At 31.2% G+C, this 21,532-nt stretch overlaps 2 protein-coding genes across 3 annotated transcripts; one reads left to right on the plus strand and one right to left on the minus strand.

The window, feature by feature from the left end:
- Window positions 1-273: 273 nt before the first annotated feature.
- LOC132724774 (testis-expressed protein 47-like) lies at window positions 274-11,931 on the minus strand. Its single transcript, XM_060709739.1, has 8 exons — window positions 11,461-11,931; window positions 10,533-10,605; window positions 9,740-9,795; window positions 7,080-7,208; window positions 5,774-5,932; window positions 2,137-2,200; window positions 1,448-1,549; window positions 274-712 (listed from the first exon to the last, which is right to left on the minus strand). The coding sequence occupies exons 1-8, from the start codon at window positions 11,677-11,679 to the stop codon at window positions 669-671; spliced, it is 846 nt and encodes a 281-aa protein (XP_060565722.1). The 5' UTR covers window positions 11,680-11,931; the 3' UTR covers window positions 274-668.
- A 365-nt stretch (window positions 11,932-12,296) lies between these two features.
- LOC132724770 (G patch domain and ankyrin repeat-containing protein 1 homolog) lies at window positions 12,297-21,251 on the plus strand. Of its 2 annotated transcripts, none has more exons than XM_060709734.1 (2): window positions 12,297-12,706; window positions 19,886-21,251. In XM_060709734.1, the coding sequence occupies exon 2, from the start codon at window positions 19,901-19,903 to the stop codon at window positions 21,077-21,079; it is 1,179 nt and encodes a 392-aa protein (XP_060565717.1). In that variant the 5' UTR covers window positions 12,297-12,706; window positions 19,886-19,900; the 3' UTR covers window positions 21,080-21,251. The 2 variants fall into 2 exon arrangements, with proteins under 2 accessions (XP_060565717.1, XP_060565716.1); XM_060709733.1 differs by lacking the exon at window positions 12,297-12,706 and adding an exon at window positions 16,567-16,960.
- The last annotated feature ends 281 nt before the right edge of the window (window positions 21,252-21,532 follow it).

Raw genomic sequence — 21,532 nt, forward strand, 5'->3', positions numbered from 1 at the left:
ACACGAGCCTTATCCCAGCAAAACAATATTACGTTTTAAATTATATAACTTAGAACTCAGTCTGACAAATTGACATTTAAAACTGAGGTCATCTACACAATCACTTATATATAAAATCGTTGACGAAACAAATAAATAATTCTTCAGCTATTAAGTTACAATGCGGTCTATCCAATGGAGTAACATCCTTTTTAATAATTGAAAAAAAATCCATTATTACATTTTCTTTTAACTGAAGAAGGAAACAGTCTCATATAAAGAACAACACTGAAACAAGTTTAAATGTTTATTACAAGGCATGAAATGATAAATGAAATGTAATATACAACATAGCTTAAACAAATTTCAAAATAATCTTAAAATAATTTTTTTGGAAATTGACATTCCATAAGTACTATCACAGGCATCAAGAAAACAGACAAAACAGCATAAATATAAAATGTTTTTCTTTTTTTATTAATTGTGGGACAGAAAAAACAGCATTTTTGTCCTCATATTCATATGATTCTTTGAGTTTATTAAGTAAAAATATCAGTCACTGAATTTTGCATACCATGTATAATAGTGTCTGATTGTTTATTTTGTTTTTGTTGTTGTAATTTTTTTAATGTAGATATAAATCATTAAAATACACTGTTATGCTTTTTGTTACCATTATGTAATGATCTTTAGTTGTATGGAAACAACTTTGTTGGTAATGGCCAAACCATTTCTGAAAGAAAACAGAAAAAAGTAAGACATGATGCTGAATAGTGAATTATTATTATCATCAAACACATAGTAACATTATATATACAATGTATATATATACTTTCTCTCTAAGCACAGCTCACACTTCGGACAAAGAATTTTTTAATTTGCTTAAAGAAAAACCATCCAGCAAGCTTAAAGCCACATGCCTCCAGGTTCATGCAAATTTTCGTAAAATTTTTTAGAATGTATTTAAAAGTAAAATCTTGTGAAGTGAACGAAGATATTAATCCACACATTGCAAATGACACTTAAAATTCACATAAATCACAAAATATCAAAAAGCAGCCCTTACTGTGTTAACAACAGAGTAGAATATGGTGATAAAGATTACAAAATCAGTCATTAATCACAAATGTAACAGAACATGTAAATTATTACTTGAATCCTTTTTATAATATCTTAGTAGATCTGGTTTTCTTGAAATATTTTGGCTCATCTAAAGCCATGCAGCTTTAAGGAAAGTCACTCTGTAGTTATATCCAATATTCATGCTAATGCATGAAATAATCTATGAATACTCAGTTCTTTCTTTATTTAAATATAACATAAAGGGTCTTCTTCAATCCTGTTAAAGCAGAACAATGGTTATATTAATTTAGCTTTGCTGCTTCAACTTTAATAATTTATAAATCTGATATTTATGTTTGGTTGCCATTAAAATAATTTTACACTACCTAATTGATAAAAAACTCACCACTTTCCAAAGTGACATCAAAGGGTTTCTCATACATGTCCAAATACTCTTCAGGCATTATCATTGTAGAGTCATTCTCCTCCAGTAAAAAGTGAATATGTGCTAAAAGTGAACAAACAAGCAATTAAATATTGAAACCTCACATCACTAAACTTCAACTATGACTGCCTGATATGAAAAAAACACATCCTATTGGATTTGGTCAAACTGTAGTCTTATAGGCAATGACCAAGAACTTCATACTATGTGGGCTGTCCAAGAGAAGGTGGCATGATTTTGTAGTATAATGTGGACTACCATAAGCAGAAACAAGACTTTTTGTTGTGGAATTTATAGATAGATTCTAGCAATCCGAAGACCAGGGGTATCTATTGACACTCGGACCTTAAGACACTTAAATGCTTTTACATTTTTCACTCAATATATTGGGTGCCTGTGACTGGTATGAACCTGTTTATATATTAACAAATATATTTAAAATACAGTGTATATATAATAATTTAGTACAATTTACATGGATTAAATTCAGTATCTAAAATGGTGATAACATGATACGAAATAAACACAAAATTGAATTGATCTTTTCACAATATTTTTACTCCTGTAATGTCAAATGATGAAATAAAATACTATTACACAATTTATTGATGAACTGTCAGAAACATTTCAACAAAACATATAGCCCCTACCTTGTTGAGGAAGAAGATCTGGGAACTTTTCATGCAAAGAATCTAGTGTTGACTTAAAAGCAATCTGAAAATTGATAAATAAAATATGGTAAGTAACATTACATTTGTTTCATATATATTTCATGTATTAAGTTTAGGGGCAAAAGGTTGGAAAGACTAGGAAAATATTTATATCTGCTTCCAGTATGGCAAAGTTTAAAAATAGAAAACTTCTATCTTACCCATGCCATGATAAATTTGTAGCTTGTCAAGCTTTGAATTTGTAACTGTTCATTGTTAATGTAAGGGGTTTTGGTATCAGAAGCTTAAATTAATCAGCCAGATCAAACCCATAATACTTAGATGTATAACAGCACCAGCCATCATCATTCAGTGCATTCAAACAGTGAACCTCTAACCACCAAAAACATCTTATATGGCCTTGTCCATCTTTCAATCTGGACAAAACATTTCATCAATTTCAAAATATGTACTGACTATAGTGAACAGTGCAGACCATGATCAGATGTGCCGGCTGATCTTGGTCTGCACTCAGGTCACATGGGTAGAATCTTTTTCAATCAGCAGGCTTAGAGTAAAAGTCTATGATTGTATAAAATATACACCATACACAAACCTTTCAATAGAATCCCTTACATATTACTGGAAGCAAATATACAATAGATCTGAATAACAAAATACATGTAAAAGAATAAAATAACAATACAGGAGAAAAGTGGCAGACTATCAGCTAAATATATGTACAAAATATACAAATTCCCAGTGAAATAAGGATCAAAAAATAAAACTGATTCAAATTTATGAAAACTGATTCAAATTTACTTATAAATGGAAATTTAGATTAAACTTAATCATTTTGTGAAGAAGAAAAAGTGGTAGTAGTAGAAGAAGTTGTCAATTGAATTAAAATCCTAATCGTTGATTCTGTTTTTCTACTCAAACAATGTGCAAAGTGTCTCAAAACAACTCGCCAGGCAGTGAGCATTGTTCAGTGCTCTTTATCTAAATTAAGTCATTATTGAAATGTAGTAAATCATCCTTACACACATTTTATTATATAAATATGATAATATGAAACTGATCTTTTAAACAAGCCGGACACAATTGCCTGATAAATATATTAAAAATGAAATACTATAGTAAATGATCCAATCATAGGAAATCAACTTAAACTGATTTTGTTCTTTCTAAGTATTTTTGAAAGTATTTTTGAAAGTATTTCTAAGTATTTCACAATAACACTGTTTCAATTTAAGTAGACTCTTCATGACATATGCCCACTTTCTAGTCCCATTCAGTGCACTTGTAAAAGAAGATAGTTAAGTGCCCATCTCTACATTATCTACAGAGCCTATCATATGTGTATATTTTTACCATCGGCATTTTATATGCTACCTGAAAAGCTCCTTCACTAGAAACAATTCAACATCTAAAGCAAGGTTCAACCCCATAAATGTAAGGCAGAAACAAAAGGTTCAAACTTAACAACATTGAGCATTTAGTTTTATAACAAGTTCTTGTGATTTAAAGAAGGTTAAAAAAAATCAAAATAGAGAACATAATTGCCATGTCACATCACCTCATCTGAAAGAAATTTTGCACAGTGCAAGAATATTTGTTGTTCTTAAATTATGCAGATACAGATGTTTTGTTTTTTGTTGGATTTTAAGTCACACCAACAAGTTTTAAGGTCAGTGATTTAGCAAGTTTCCAGCTTTACTGGTGGAGGAAGACATCAGGTGCCCCTCTGTGCATTATATCAGGCACAAATTGGCACCCGAGTAGAACTACCAACCTTCTGTATGTGAGTTTCCTCTCATAAATGGATTCAAACCACACAGCAGTGACTCGCAGACAAGTGATTTGAAGATGGTAACCCAAACCACTAAACCATGGAGTCCTCTGATGCTACAGACACTTATCTTTCATTAAAAGATAATCTAATCTATTGGTAGATCCAGTAAAGCTAAACTGAAAATAGGTTCAGGTCAAAGCAAAACACTTATTTGAGAGACTACATAAAATGTAACAATTGTGAACTGCATATAAAATATGGCAACTGAGACTATGAAATATCCCAAATACCAGTTTTGCAACATTACTGGTAAGGGGAATTCAGAGGAAAAATACAAGGAAACAATATATATAACTAAGCAATTTCTTCACATTGAATTTCAATACCATGTGCTTTTACATCTACAGTGCTAACCTAAACATACCAATGTGCAAGTGAAAAAAAACACATTCTTTATTCCTATATCAAACTCCATATCAATATCAAAATCTTAATGAGATTAACACCATGCTTTACAATACAGCACATCAAAGACTTTCAGCACTTCATATACCCATAAAAAATGCATGTTTTATTTACCCAATCCTCCTCATTTATAAAGCTAGTACCATCAGGCATAATCTAAAGAATAATCTCAAAATATTTAGATCAAATTCACAACTGGCATTTCATAAAACAGGTATCACAACACCAAATTCGCAGACACAGAGTTTTACTTTTTGTAATTATGTATTCTTTATTGGATATAAATATAACGAGGAATGCCAACATTCATGCACAAAACCTGATTTAAATACCAATACAAGGACTGTCCATAAGACAGTAGGCTCGAGTATTCTCAGTGCTTGACAGTAAGAAAAGGGGCATAACTCTAAAAAAAGGTAACTAAGAGTTATGGGACCTATGCCCAACAAGTTAGATCATCACAGAAAACAGGTGTGTGAAGTTTTAACAAATTCCTTTCAGTAGTTAGAGATACCAACTTGCACGCAAATCTTAACCAAAGTGCGACTGCAATACAAATACTGATGCTAACATGAGTACAATAGCTCACACTATTCTTCAAATTGTCAAGCTCAAAACAAAGAACATCTTTTGTTCAAAATTTCTTAACATACAGAACATGTACAGGATATTAGAGCGAAAGGACTCGCAACTCTTTAAGTAATCTGATAAAATCTTCTTTGCTCAAACTTCCTTGTAATAATTTGATGTATACAAACATTTAAGTAATATTTCTTGTAATTTGTTAAACATTAGTCAGAATGACCAATAGACAGACAGACGAACAGACAGACAAACAAATATATAAATAGATGAACATACAACATCAAAACAATATCTTGCAGGCAATAATTCAGGAAATATTGGTTAAAATATTGGTAGAGGGATTGACACTGACTGATATAACACTATTTATGTAATAATATCTTCTACTGTAAAAAAAAAACAAGACAAAAAAAATAAACCATTTCTAAGAATAATAAAATAAAAATCTTAAAAAAAAAATAATTGTTATGTTACATCTAATTTCATATGGTTTAACTTGATATGTTAAAGTATATATGCGTTAATTTTCAAAATAAGGCTGAGAAAAGTTGGCAACAATTTTGATTTTCATGTGTGAACTTACTGAATTTGTTAAATAGGCTTGTCCAGCTTCCATTTTTTGAACCATCCATGTTTATTTTTTTACAAATATTAAAATGATAATTTGAAGTTGTTCAGCCAACAATATAAAGCCTGGTCAGACTGCACGGAAGTGCAGGCTAACCTGGCACTATGCTGGTGGCAAAGGCCAATCACTTTTGGTTTGAGCAGTTTAAGAAAAAGATGAAATACCTTTGGAATGATCGCCAACTTGCTACCAAGTTTAAGTAGTTGTGAGAGAAGATCTATGATAATTTTATCGGCACCTTCTGATGATTCATAAGATTCCATTCTAGCTGCCTGTATATCCAACGTCCTGAAGTTCCACTGTTGGTAAAGACGTGTGGATACGTTCACCGTAGTTAAGGAGTTATTAATACATGTTTAAGTAGTGTACATGTGCATGGGTGCAAGTTGATTGAAAATTTGGAAAAACCTGAAAACCTTTATTCATAACCATTTTCATACATAATTTTATAGTAAAAAATGATGAAATTTGTCACAAAAAACCTGAGCTTCAGGCATATGCCTGAAAACTTGCACCCATGCATGTGGTTGGAAATGATTCAATTATAGATCTCTCTATTGAATTAAAGAGAGATAAATCTAGTTAATGGTTGTCAATGAAACTCGAGGAAAAACTGAATATGTAGAAAGTAAACTAACATGCTGAATTGTCTGAATTCAAATATGGACCAACCAACTGTTTATTTCAGAGATGTGGAGCTAATGCTGGGAAGCAAACAATGTTATGGCAATTTTTTCAGCTAAATTACTGATGGAGGAAGATCTCAGATGCCCCTTCATCAAAAGCTGCATTTTAGCTGAACCACCAACCTTTAAGCTATATGAAGCTAACAGCTTTCTAATGTGAAATAATTTGGAGTCAATTCAGTCTAAAATGGAATTTGAATGTACAGATCTGAGCTACCTATTGTATACATTTGGTTATGAAGGCATTCTTTTGAATTAACAATGAATTGTTCCAAGTTCAAAGCAGTACAAGTCTTTAAAAGTTGTTTTTTTTTTTTTTTAATTTCAAAATCTGTGGTGTAAATGTTTGGACTGTCACATTATGAAGCATATCAAACTTTTAAAACTCTCCCATTAGGCTGCATGCCACAAGATTCTACCAATTTTCATGAAAATTTGGAAATGTATTTCAAAGTATTGTGTAGTGAACAAAGAAAGTAATTTACACACTGCAAACTGCACTTACAATCCATGTAAATTACCAAAAAGAGATCAAAATATACAAAAATAGCTGTTACTGTGTTAGTCCTGCAGTAGAAATATGGTATTATAAATATACTAAGATCAGTCATTAATCATACATAACATGTAAATTGTTACTTGAATCTTGAATCTTTTACTTTTCTTAAAATCTTAGAGTTACATCTCTTCAAATTTGATTTTCTCTAAATATTTTAGAACATCTGGAGGTGTGCAGCTTTAATGATTTGTATAGCAAATTAAAACATGTATTTATAAAGGATATATCATGTGAGACAATAAGTATTTTTGCCTGTTCTAGAAAACCATCTTCCTCTTTTTGTGTCTTTATTATATCTCTCACCACTTCAAGAATCATATCTGACGATGTCTGGAAAATAATAATAATAGAATCCTATAATAATTGACATTAACCCATTACTTCATATACACGCCTTTTTCACCCCCCCCCCCTTTTTGTTGTCTCAAATGATGAAAAAATGCCTTATTTAGGCCCCAAACACTTGTTTTTGTTTGAGAAATGTTGTTAAAAAAAGTGACCTCTTTTTCGGCGCGGTCCCCCAACCAAAAGATACATCAGGGGGTTGCCAGAAGGGGGATGTGCCCCCTTCTGTTTGGGGGGTTTGAAGGGGGGCGGAGTCCCCCTCATCGCCAAGAAAAATTTTGGACTTGTGAGAGGCTGTAAATGACCCCAGATTGATCATAAGGTAACGTGTAATCAACGCTGAAAAGCATTTGACTCTATCTCAATCCATTGAGAAAGTGCAGCACTTTGAAATCAATTTTGATGGAAAAAATCAACGCAAAATAGTGATTTTTGGCAATTTTGAGATGTCCCCTCGTTGCCATGGTAACAGAAAATTTAAGCCTGAGCATGTTGTTGCAAGTGCAATGGTCCAGTCAACATTTGTGCCAAGTTTGATTAGTGTTGAAGCAGTTTTTATAGTATTATAGCAATTTGAACTTGTAACGGGAGACTTTTCAATGAAAACAGCCATTTTTCACAAAATGCTCATGAAGTAATGGGTTAAAGGAACTTGACTTAATTTCTTTTACTTAATAGGACTGGGAATATAATGTGTTTCTTACACAAATCAAGCTTAGAATCCCATAAAAAATCTAATACAATTATGTAATTCTGATTGTTACAAAAATAGTTATTATTTTGCATATTTTTCTGTTTTTAGTGCCAAAGTTGATCTATGTATCTATATATAATTCAGTTATCTTTTTATTCTTCTCTGTTTATCATATACCTTTCATTAAAAATAATTAAAGTAATTATGGATATTTGTAAGTGACTATCTTAATCCTGGCTTTATTTCAATCATCTTTCAATTATCATCACACTTTAACAACAAGAGGGCCCAGAGGGCCCTGGATCGCTCACCTGAGAAAAAGGTCAAAAGGTCAAAGTTGAGTCCCTTTTTCACCAAAAAAGCACAATTTGAAAACAAGGGACAGCTTAATCTGAACAATTTTTTGTACACTGTCATCAAGGAAATTTTGTGTAAAATTATTTCAAAATTGAACCAGTGGTTTAGATGTTGTTGTCTAATTTTAACTCTGGCAGTCATTTTAATAAACAGTTCAGCCTGTCACTAAGTGAGAAGTGAGCTTATAAAAAGATGACAGAAAAATTGAAGGAAAACAAACATTTGACCTGGCTGGGGATTGAACTGTCAACCTTGATCCCCTGGGGCAGGGCCAATTTTGACCCTAGGGTTTCATTTGAACAAACATGGTAGACATACACTAGAAAAAGTTTGATGCCAAATATCTAAGCTCTACCTCTTGTGGATTTTTACAAGAAGATTTTTAAAGTTTTTACTATATACATGTAGAGAAAATCAATGACCCCTGGGGCCAGCCCAATTTTGACCGTAGGGCTTTCATTTGAACAAACATGGTAGACATCCACTAGCAGATGTTTTATGCCAAATATCTAAGCTCTAGCTCTTTTGGAGTTTCACAAGAGATTTTTTAAGTTTTTACTATATACATGGTATATATAAGGAAAATCAATGACCCCCTGGGGCGGGGCAAATTTTGACCCTAGGGCTTTTATTTGACCAAACTTGCTAGACATCCATTAGAAGATGTTTCATATCTAAGCTCTATCTGCTTTGGATTTTCACAAGAAGAATTTTTTTTGTTTTTACTATATATATATATATATAGTAAAAACTAAAAAAAAAAATATATATATATGCATATAAGGAAAATTAATGAGCCCTGAGGCCGGCCAATTCTGACCCTAGGGCATTTATTTGAACAAACTTGGTAGGCATCCACTAGAAGATGTTTTATGCCAAATATCTAAGCTCTAGACCTTTGGGTTCTTTACAAGAAGATTTTTTTTCAGATTTTTTGTAAAAATATCTTTAGGCTGCCATGGGAACCAGAGTTCTTTATGGAATTAATTCTTTGAACAACTTTGGTAGAGCTTTATGCAAGGAGCATTCCTGCAAAGTTTCAACAAATATGGCCTAATGGTTTAGGAGGAAAAAGTTGTTGAAAAAATTTTGTTGACACAACCAGACAATGGACAATGGGGCCTCACTGCCTTTAGGGGCATTGTCCCCGTGACTAAAAATAAAATTTAATTTTCTACCTCTAGGGTAAAACAGAATTTATCTTTTTTGTACTATTAACCCTAGCCTGTGGGCAAAGATGAATTTAACAGGCAAACCCGTAAGACCAAAGATCAAACAGCAATCAATGCCCTCGATCATGGGCTGCACTCTGGCATTAGTTATATTATTTTGAAAATTTTTCCAAAATGAAAAATGGTTTTGTCCAGATTGAGAGAGCAAGTTCTTTAAGAATTAAGTTGGTAAGGGGGTTTAAAAATTTTTGGGGAAGATATATAGATTTTCCTTACAACTAAAAGGGTTTTAAGGGACACTAGAAGAAGACCTGTTATTGTTCAGCATGCTGGTAGTTATTCTGTAAGTTCTTCAACAATCTGTCATAATGATCTGAAAAATAAAAATTACACCTCATATTACACAGCCTATTAATGGATATAAATTACACACAGTTGACTGTTCCTCTTAAACTTTCACTCTCTCTATTGGATAACATGAGAATAACTATCAATATAGGAATTTTTTGTGTGTTCTTTCTTTACATCTGAGGTCACTCACGGTGTCACTACCAGTTCAACATCACATAGGCACACTCTTGCAAAAATTTGCAGACTGGCCTTTTGACATCAGGAAGTCACCAATGCTCCTTAATGTGTGTTCTAGCCAAGTAAAATACTTTGAAAAAATATTATCCATAAAAATACTACCCATTCAACTATAAAATGGTTGAAAAAGAATCTGAAATGTTGTTATGTATGACATTTCACTAAATGGTCACTAATGGAAATTTAATTTATTTTTATCTTTCTTTAAAAACAATTACTGGACCTCCACTTTTTTTTAGCTAATCTTATGTTACATGGACCCTACATGTAGGCCAGGAGGTATTATAAAGGAAATCATGTACACAAGATGACAGTTTCTTGTAGAAAAGCAGGCCTGACTTTTTTTAATGCAAATACTGGTAAAGAAACCAGGAACATTTGTTAGACAACTAACAATCAGTATATAACAATGATTTTTAAAAAAAAGTACATTTTTATTGCCTACAAGGGTTTGACTTAAATATAAATTTTCACCCAGTTTAAGTTAACAAAAAGAAAAAACAACAAAATCACTATACTCACTTCCAACTTCAATTCTGTCATCAACATTCTCTCTTAATTTTCCAACATATACTATTCTGTGAACCAGATTTTTCTGAAATTATAAATATATCTTAATATTGAAATATAATATTAAAAGTTTTAGCAAATATTCTAACATTTAAATAAGCTCATAATAATGGAATTGTCTAGATTTAAATAACAGCTGGTCCAATTTACTCCCTAGGAAATAAATCATTTTATGCAGTATTTTCTATTCATGTAATTGGTTACAAGTTATGAGGTAACATCAATACAGTGACATCATTGAATATCTATTATAATTACAAACTGCTGTTGCTTATACTGGAAATGATAAATATTTTCCGATTTTTTGTTGTGCTTAAAACATGGGCATATCATTTTTAATCTTTCTTCTTCTCCACAAAGTAATGTTCATAATTTCAGGGTTAAGAAATCTCTTAATGTATCATACTGTATCAATTACTGAAAAATAATTTTTTCTTCAACATATACATGTATGTTAAGAAAAAGATTAATATACAATCAGCTATAACAATTATAAAATTTTGTTCTTTTGGATATTGAAGCAATCAGTTTATACATTTTTGCCTTTACAAAAACATTAAAAAAAAACATGCACATTTGTGACATTAATTGTCAATCAACATTTTGAAAGTTTGTGTAGTACTGTGTTTAAAGTCTCTGATTTATACAGTTTTCGGTTAACTATTTTGTGCTCACACAAACTTTGTACATGCATTTGAATGTTGTTATTAGTGAAAGCCATATGAAAAACCATGTAAATTAAGGCTTATTATGCTCTGCATTCCTAAAATATGGCAATGCAAATTAAATCTAAATACTCTACCTTCCTAAAAAAAAGATTTTATCATTAATATCATTATTAATATCTCAAAAATATATTTCACACTGCAAATTTTTCTACCATTTTACTAGAACCTCCACCTTCTGCTGGATCAAAACACGAAAGCTCAAAAAAGCTCTTCTTAGGCCAGTCCCATACTCTTTCCTGGGGTTTCTTGGCTTTCCGGCGCCTTTCTGGGCTTCGAGACCCAGGTCTTTGCTTTTCCTGATCCCCTGCATCATTTTGACTATCATCTTTATTACCTTTATCTTTCTCTAGCTGACTCATTTTTTCTGCCATTGTTTACCTATGTTCCCGTTTTATTTAAAAAAGCTCTGGAACCACCTGACTACTGTTTTTACCCGAGCGATTTTAGTTATAAAATCACCCAAACACTGTTTAAAATTTATTCACGGCAAGTCCATTCAAGTTAAATTCAAATGCAAAAAATAAAAACTTCCTAATCTAAATATTAAAGAATATGGTATATTTGTTCTTTAATAATAATTATCAAATAAGTTGTTTATTCCACACAATATAAATTTCATCCAGCTTTTTTTCCAGATTTTTTTTAACAATGTAGATCTAATAAATATATATTTTTTTCTGTGAATTTATGTGTGACACATGAATCTTCTAAATCTCTTCACATGACAAAATTTAACAAGTCTGATTTAAAATTGAGAGTTAAAAGATTTGTTTTAACACACAGACTTCACAATACACTATTGGTTACTTAAAAACAATCTTATCACTACAGGTATAACTACCTGTTGACAGCATGTGATAAAGTTTCAATCATACTGATAAGCTTTTAATAATGTTTCATTCCATGTTGACAAAAGTTTAATCTAAATGTCTTTCAAATCACAATATCTTAAGTAAATATACACCAGCTGAAACAAACATAATGCCGGCAAAATCAACAAAAATCTACAATCTGTACAAATGCTGGATTTTTATTGTAAGCCTTAAATATTCTTCACTTGTGATTTTTTTTTTGAACTGTATTAAAACATACCTGAAAATGGTTTATTCTAAGGGATTCATTTCAAGTGTTTTGTGTTAAGCAAATATTAAGAGTATGTTTGTACAATGGGATAAGATACAATAAAACTATAGTGGCATATTAGAAACTGGCAATTTATTACATATACTTTGGGTGAAAAAATAAATCCCAGAGCTTTGTTTGATGAACAAATAGTAGTTTACCAGATAACTGATCTGCTACTTGTGGAAATTGTGAAAATTAAGTAAGATGAGGAACAATTTTTAGAAATTCAAAAAATCAAAATGAAGATGGGGAAAAAACAAATGAATTTGCATGGTAAGTAATGTCAATGAAGTGATTACTTTTATCATCATTTTACTAAAAGCATAAATATTTTTGACTATACTTTTTGTGAACATTTCATTTAATTTTTTATCAACAATGATATTGTACCTAATGAGGGATAAATAAGATACTGGCATATATAGGATGGTTGCTGATGTCAGGTGAATAGTAATTATCCCTGTATCCTGCTCAGGACTTGTAAATTGTAGTCATTTCAACTGAATTGGGAATTGCTCATAATTTATATAATTGCAATGATTTTCATACCAAAATTATTTGAATTGAGATTAAAAATTGAAATTAGAATTCAGTATACATCAGACTGTGTGGATGTGCAGTCTTGCATAGCTCTACTGCAGTATACAATTTTGCAACAACCTTTAGAATTGTAACTTGTAACCATTTATAGTAAACCATTCACTCTTTTTGGATGACATTTATAATTACAAATCTAAAGAATGAAAAGAAAAGACTTGAGTATTTAACCTCGGCATAATACTGGTTGGAGAAATAACTTTGACTTTTAAAATCTCAGATTCTTAAACTGCCAGTTTTTTTTGTTAAATATGTTAAGTTATTATTAAACCTTCATGCATATTTAAGATTTTGACCCACCTAAAAATAGTTTTTTGTTTTGGTTTTTTTCAAATATTTTATGATGCGCTTCAAAATTATTTATGAAAATGGGAACTTGTACAGTTTTTTTAAGGTCCTGAATAAGGTAAACAAAACTAAATGGGCTTTTTACCATATAAATAACAGTAGATAAAGCAAACATTTCATTGTAGAGTCAAATTACAATTAAACATGTAGCTTGAAAATCAGCATCAATCATTTATTTTATTTTAATATTTCAAAAGTTTTTACTATTTTTTGTTGATATTTTTTTTTACCATTTTTCAAGACACCTTCCCATTTAGTCAAGGCCTGTGTTCAAGACAATGGTAACCGTAAAAAGAATGATTTGATGCAGTTTTTCTTGTAGACAAAAAGTTGTGGTTAACATAAATGCATTAAGTAGATAAATCAAATCTCTTTTCCTGGTGTCTTGCATGCCTATACAATTTAATCTGTACCATGTCTTGTGATTACAAGCACCTGTTACTTCTAATCCCTTTACCTTTCTTGGGAGCCTGCATATTTCAACTTGAGATAATATAGTCAATCTAATTAGACTTGTCAAAGCGACTTGGAAATATTTTTTGGATGGCAAGGTCTTTTCTAAAATCCAACCATCAACTGTATTTATCTACATGGACACTGCCTAGTTAGACATTGTTGGTAGCGTTAATTAGCAATGTAAGGAAGAAATGTCCAACTTCACTTGATACATGTACATGTAGATACAAATACATGTATGTATCTGTTTTTTATAGATATTTTCCAAATATTAAAATTTTTCATTTTTTGATTACATCTAATATGATTCATAATCTCACTTAATTACTCTCTCAATACAAGTTTGCTATTCAGCCAAAAATTCAAATCGTTTTCAACAATTTTTTTTATCCTGAACAGTTCTCTCAATACATAAATAATGTTAGAGAAATTTCTGTATATATTGACAAGTTATTGGAAAAGAACTTCGGCTAAGTTTATTTACTGGTGCAAAAGTATGACAACATATTTAGTATAATTTACTCATTAGAAACTTTTAATATTTTTGCTTTTCAAAAAAAACCATGCTGCTTTAATTAAATTGTGTCTTTCCATTATATTGTTAAAGGGTATAAAGCTATTTTTTGTTCTTTTGTAATTAAAATGATTACAGAATATCCATAATTTTCCAATTGTAAACATGACAGTCAGAAAAAAATAGGCATAAATGTAACAGTTTGACAGTAGGAAAAAACTGTATAGACTTTACATTTTATTAAATGGCTCAAATCGTTCACACATAAGTAATTTGGCTAGAGATAACACGAAAAAGGTTTGTTTTATATTTCGTATCAAACATCTTTTGTAAAGTCTTTCATCCTTAAGTCTTAAAAAATACCAGAGCAATAGCAATGGGTATTTTTCATTATGGAAGTGGCTTAAGCCGTACGGGCCCGTACGGCTAGCCAAAAGTTCTAGCCGTACGTGAGTCACGTACGATTAGCCAGGTCACACTGTATTGGCTAGCCGTACGGCACTTTTAAAAATTATATGGAAGTCAAAAATGCATATGTTGTTTTATGACTTTATGAGGATTTTAACCAAGAAACAGCAATTGTCTTCGTATGTTTACTTTTTAAGAGATTAATCGCCTTGTTGGCTACAGTAAAGAAAGTACGAATATATATTTTTGTCATCTCAAGACGTCGAGAAAAAATAGCTTTAAAATAACATCAATTGAAATAGTTTACAAAATTTTGATAATAATCCTTTTTTGTCTCATTATGTTTAATTTTCAAATTGAAAAAAAAAACACCGAAAATAATTTTTGTTGGGCTCTGATAATTGCGTCAATTACCGACGGTATAGAAATTTTTCCATCATTAAGGAAAGTTTGCATGTTCCGTGAAACGCATTCTAAAATTCTATTGTCAGTCCCTAAGTAGGCTTTATAAAATTAAGGCTAATTAATTGACTGTGCTTTTATGTTCGATATTTATCTACTGTATTTGAAAAGTATTAAATTATTTTTGCTTTTCGTCGTTTTTTTTCAGTATTCTTTTTATTTATTTCTTTCTTTCCTTCTTTCCCTCCGATCATTATTTATTCGATCCATGTGCTTAATTAACAAAAATGATTTAACAATTCATCTTTCATACAAATAAAACAACATATCATATTAGCATGAAAATCATGTACCTTATAACTAATAACATGCAACGTTGACACTTTTATCAAAATAGATTATAATTAAAAGGCTTGTTCGTATTCAGTTTTTTACAAAATGGCGGAGCATCTGTATTAAAGTGAATACACTAGGACAAATGCGAGATTGATTAAAATCCTAGTTTAAAGACAAAAAATAACATATACTGGTGCCTCGTATTTCCGTGGTACCCATATTTCCAAGGTAATAGGTATAAACAGTCTAAAGTACTTCCTAGACTTCTTGAACCTGCCAGTCGTTTAACTTTTACTATTTTATTGTTTTTTTATTGAAATGTGACGTATACAACTGAACAAAAAATATAATTTAATTGAAATTAGGAGCAGAGTAATTTATTTCACCATTTTACTTTTGGATTTCATACCTTTTAAGAAAATCTTCTTTGTTAAACAACCATTGACATATTTGATAAATGCCAAAGAGAAAATCCCCACTTTCAGATGAGCCTAGGTATAGGTGTACTAAAAAAATAAAAAATACTATTTATTTTGCTTTTGAAACTGTTAAAATGTAATTGCCTTGGAAATATGAGAACACAATTTTACTCACTAGGCAGCAGATGGGTGTTAATTACAATGTTGTATACATAATTGCTTACATGCAATCATTAAATGGAATAAACTATGATGGAATTGACATGTCTATCCTACAATATTCAATGTGTTTTCCAGAATTTTATTCTTTTAAATTATGTTGTCTGTGTTAAACAGTTAAGTACCACGGAAATATGAGGCACCATAATATGCATTTTCGACTTCCATATAAGTTTTAAAAGTGCCGTACGGCTAGCCAATACAGTGTGTCCTGGCTAGTCGTACGTGACTCACGTACGGCTAGAACTTTTGGCTAGCCGTACGGGCCCGTACGGCTAGCCACTTCCTTTCATTATAATCTTCTAAATATTACCCCACCCACATATTTTGCATTGTCGAAAATGTAAACATTAGCGATAACTTCGCCGTTTAAGTTTGATTCAAAACAATTTGATCGTCAATCACATTGACCAGTTATAACAAAGCAATACCTTGCTTGCCGCTCTGTTTTTATCTTCAATTACTTCAAGGAGCGAGGTTCTATGAGCTTCAATCAGTGAGTCTTCTCTTTCCATACCGGAGACCGCCATTTTGTAAACCCTTTGTTGCTATAGATACATTTTAATTAATATTTTAATATAAAGAGATTTATTCAAGTTTAATACTTTTTCATTTCTTTTATAAATAATTAGTTAACTTTAAAATCAATTTATTAAAAAGATCTTTTTAAATAAAATAAAATAATAAAAATCATTGTCATGAGACGCTCTGGAAAAGCGTCTGGTTGATGTTATGATAGTCATATGTGATCATATTTGACATAATTATCATTTATGTCAAAGAAAATTGACAGTGTTATGTTTTTATCATAATTATTCAAAGAAATAGGTAAAATCAAGTTTATTTAATTCAATTAGTTTTATAATATCACTCGGAGTTTATTTGGAGACGTTACTGTATTTTTGGTGGTTATTTTGAGAAGGACTGGGCAAAGTATTACAAAAACACTTTTTCATCACACACAGTAGACTAGTAGATCTAGGTGACACAATGTACATTTGCACTTCTGCAGATTCATCTTTCATGACAAAACTCGCTTCATCATATTTCATATGTTGTTGGTGCTGCATTAATAAATTAATTAATTTAATTTGATTGCTCAAAATTGACCTGTTTCAGTCATACTCATAGTGACATACGTATGGTGGCTGACCTGTGGCATTCGTGTTTTCGCCCCGCTACCCCACCAAGCGAAAAGTTGAGAATTAATAAGTTAAAATGACGCGGGGGCGAAAACACGCTAATTAGCAGAGACGGGAGGGGGAAGTTTAATAAATAAATCTTTGTCTCGCGGGGTCCAGGAGCAAGATTTAAGAAATAAAATGGCAGGAGCACTAATTAGCATTTATTTGCTCTGCTCCCCCACCATATTAACTTGTTAATTCTCAACTTTTCGCTTGGCGGGGTCATGGGGCGAATACACGCTAATTTAAGCGGGGGCTCAGGGCAAAGTTTTATTTATTAAACTTCGCCCCACATCCAAGCTTATTAGCATGTATATTTTTATTTATTAAACTACGCCCGTGCCTGGGCTGTTATATATCTTAAATCTTACTCTGCGGTCCCGCGGGGCAAAGTTTAATTTATAATTCTAAATTTCCCCCTGTGTCCCCGCTAATTAGCATTTTTTTGCTCAGCACCCCGGCCATTCTCCCATAAAAATGATTTCAAATAATTTCATTCTGCTTTTTGGTAAAATAGTGATGAGTTAACCAAAATGGGGACAAATGGACTGGTTTAGGATGATTTGAACAAATATAGGGGACAAGTTGAACTGTTGACCAAAACAATGTCAAGTGGGAAAAATTGACCTTAGGACAAGTTGGTCTGACAACTAAACAGTGAAGTTTTTAACCAAATTATTTAGAATCATTCTGTAAAATAGAGTTTATGTGAAACAAAGTTTCTAAATCAGTGATCGGGGCCAAATTGTAATAAATGTGATCATATGAGATAAAAAACTACAAAAAACACCTTTTGAAAGTTAATTAGTAAAAGTCTTCGTTTAAAACAAAAACAAGTAATTCCATCAATTTTTTTATATTAAATGTTCAATTAATAACCTAAATTTGCCAAATATGCAGCAGACATGCAGTTGCATACATGTACATGTGAAATCCCAGCGGGATTTAAAAAAGTCCTGATATTTTGATCCTGATCCCGATTCCCTATATTAAACATGAAAATCCTGATGTTCGTCTCACTGTAAAAATCAGTTGTCACATGTATGCAGTTAATTTATCATCTTGACTTAGAATTACTTTCCTTTTGTTGATCAAATGATCATGCCGGAACCATTGAACTTTAGATGAAAGAATAATAAACTAGAAGTAAAGCATGTTATCACAGAGTTATGTTAAAAAAAGTAATAAAAGTCTTTGGTTTTATGCTTTTATTTTGTAAGATATTTTTTCATTTATCATGTTTATTCCAAACATAGATCTGCCTCAAGTGTTCAAACAACACCTGTAGAATATCATGTTACTCAATCAATTTTTCATCCCATCTCATCCCCATAATCCCATCCATCTTCCATCCAATTGTACATTGACCAACCTTAAATTACATCCACTTGTTAATCCGCACTAAAGAAAAGAAATACATGTAGAGGGTCATCTTACTAAGCAGAACAAAAGAGAACAATATTACAATTAAGTTTATTCCAATATTCCAAAACAAAAGAATAAGGGGCCAATTGCATTCTTTTAAACAAAAGAAAGCAATAAAAGAAATGGTTGCATATTTCATTCAATCAATGTTTGTGCTGTTATTAGTGAAACATGTATCTGAATTGCATCAGAATATTTGTGTTCAACAGTTACCATAATAAATCACAGTTTTAAGCATGAGTCTTAAGTCATGTACTATTTAGAAGTCCATGGGTCAATGGTTGTCAACCACAGTCAGATACACTAGCTTCCATTGTTCAATATTTCAATGGCGCAAGCCAACAACCTTCAATAGACTGCATTTATTCTCTTACATGGATATTTAATATTGATGCCATAATGCATTTTCTTCGTGTTGCACCAGATTTGAATTTGGTTTTAGTGCTTTTGATTGTCCCTAACCCCCACTTATCCAAAAAGCAGTTTTTATAGAATTTTTTGCTACCAGTTAAGATAGAAATAACAGTCAAAATAGCATGTTGAGCATGTATAGATGACTTTTTCACATTACATGTACATGTACATTAATCATGTGTTCAAAAGTAGACAAAACAATCATGTGTTCAAGAGTAGACAAAACATTTTTTTTTTTTTTTCAACAAATTATTTTATCCTAAACAGTTCTGTTACTATTGTATGAGAAATTTCTGTATTCATGACAAGTAATTGAAAAATAACTTTGGCTAAGATTAATTACTAGTTCAGATATTTTTCTCATTAAAAATATTAATATTTGTGCTTTAAAAAAGTATAAAATAAACAAATGTTTGGAGACAGTGGAAGTGTGCTGCTTTAACTAATGTGACTTTCCTGAGCATTATATTTTTTATTGTTAAAGTGTATAAAGCTATTTTTGGTTTCTTTTGTGATTAAAATGATTATAAATATGGAATATCTAGAATGAAAGAAATTTATTAAAAGGTAGCGGACATGCGTGAAATAATTGACAAACCTACTAAAAATAGCCAACGTTTAATTATTTTTATACACTTAAGGTTATTTAATTTTAAATTATTACAATTTTTACTTTTAATTTATCAAAGAATTAATGGTATATTTTATTTATTTTTTGTGTGTTTTTTAGGTTAGTGTATAAAGAATGGAAAACACAAACTTGATCAGATTTGTACCAGAAGGATGTGAAAATGATGTTGTCAAACAAAAGAAGCAAGTAAACAAGGAAAGTCTTACTGGGGAGGAAGCCAAGTCGTTCTATGAAGATTTGATCAAAGATGATATTGAATCAGAACAGACTAGAAAAAGGAACAGGAAAGGAAAAAGAAATTCCAAAGAAAAAAGCAAAGATGGAATGAAAATTAACTTAAAGAAGAAACATACAATTACATTGTGTGATACATATAATGCATTAGAACAGAGGAAAGTAACCAAAGAAATTGTTGAGATAAAACAAGAACTTGATGAGCCAAGTTTTGGCATTGACAGTTTTGATAGTGGTGTTGAAAGACTGTATGAAAAGAGAAAGGTTAATCACTCTGAAGTTAATAAAAGTATTCAAATGCATATGCTTAAGTGTGCTCAAAATGGTGATTTGCCTGGACTGAAGAAGTTGTTCAAGAATGAAAAGGATTTAGATGTTGATTTTCAAGATGGATATGGATGGACTGCACTTATGTGTGCAGCAGTTTCTAGGCATATAGAAGTGATAAAGTTTCTTATTTCTGTGGGTGCAAACAAATATATTTTGAATAATGAAGAAAAGACGGTTTTAGAAATATGTGAAGAAGTTGGTGCAATAGATGCTAAAATTGTAATAAATACTTTCACTGGACGCTCAGATGAAAAACCTGCAGTGAATAAGAATGTAACCTTTTTCTGTGATGTATGTAAAAGTGAGTTTCGTGAATGTACAAAAATAAAGCATGAAACTTCCACTGTTCATCTGTTCAGTCTCAGATTGAAACCTAAACCAGATCAATTTTCTATACCAGAAAGCAATCGTGGCTTTCAGCTGATGAGAAAGTCTGGCTGGGATGGATGTAAAGGGCTTGGACCTGAAGGTCAGGGTACTAAATATCCAGTGAAAACTACTCTTAAAAGAGACAGATTATGTTTAGGTTCTGAAGTGAAAGAAAAAGCAAAAGTTACACATTTTGGACCTAAAGATTTAGAAGCAGTGAAAACAGTTCATAAACATTCACAGAGAGTTATGTCAGCTAGAACTGTAGCCAAAAGAGAAAGAATAAGAAGAGAGAAAAGAGACAAACAATGGGAGAGAAATTTAAGAACTTACATGAACATTGATAGCCCATATTTGTAATATGCATGCATTATGCATATATGCATATTGTAAAAACATGCTCTGTGATACAAACAAAAGTTTTAAGACTGTCCTGCATTGTATGGCAATAGTCTTGTTTTAATACTTATTCCTACATTTTATTTTAAATATTAGGTAGTAATATTTTAAAAAGTGCTCTAATAAAGGTCAGTCTCTGGATATCAGCATCAGTTTAATATTACCCCATTCACGAAAAGGTTAATTTATATCGTTTAATAAATAAATCCTTATTTAGTACCAGTCCAGTAATGTACATGTATATATAAATGTATAACTCCGGTTATAACGAACTCAATGGAACATTAAAATATCGTTCGCTATATCCGAAGTTCGCTAAAAGCGAAGTAGCAGCAACTTGCTGACTTGTTTGGATGGGGAAATTTGCCGTGAAAAAGCCATACTCTTCACTGGTTACCGATGTAACCGTATTTA

This window comes from Ruditapes philippinarum, unplaced genomic scaffold (genome assembly GCF_026571515.1).
Source record: "Ruditapes philippinarum isolate M1 unplaced genomic scaffold, ASM2657151v2 ctg4172_1_1_1_1, whole genome shotgun sequence".
Classification (NCBI taxonomy): Eukaryota; Metazoa; Mollusca; class Bivalvia; order Venerida; family Veneridae; genus Ruditapes; species Ruditapes philippinarum.

Excerpts from the sequence above, each read along its gene's own strand:
- LOC132724770 (XM_060709734.1), top strand. The coding sequence starts at position 19,901 with ATGGAAAACACAAACTTGATCAGATTTGTACCAGAAGGATGTGAAAAT.
- LOC132724774 (XM_060709739.1), bottom strand. The coding sequence starts at position 11,679 with ATGGCAGAAAAAATGAGTCAGCTAGAGAAAGATAAAGGTAATAAAGAT. Across the intron at positions 7,209-9,739 it reads ACTACCAGCATGCTGAACAA|GATTCTATTATTATTATTTT; the intron begins TAACAGGTCTTC and ends CAATTATTATAG. Across the intron at positions 5,933-7,079 it reads TACTTATTGTCTCACATGAT|GTATCCACACGTCTTTACCA; the intron begins ATATCCTTTATA and ends ACTACGGTGAAC.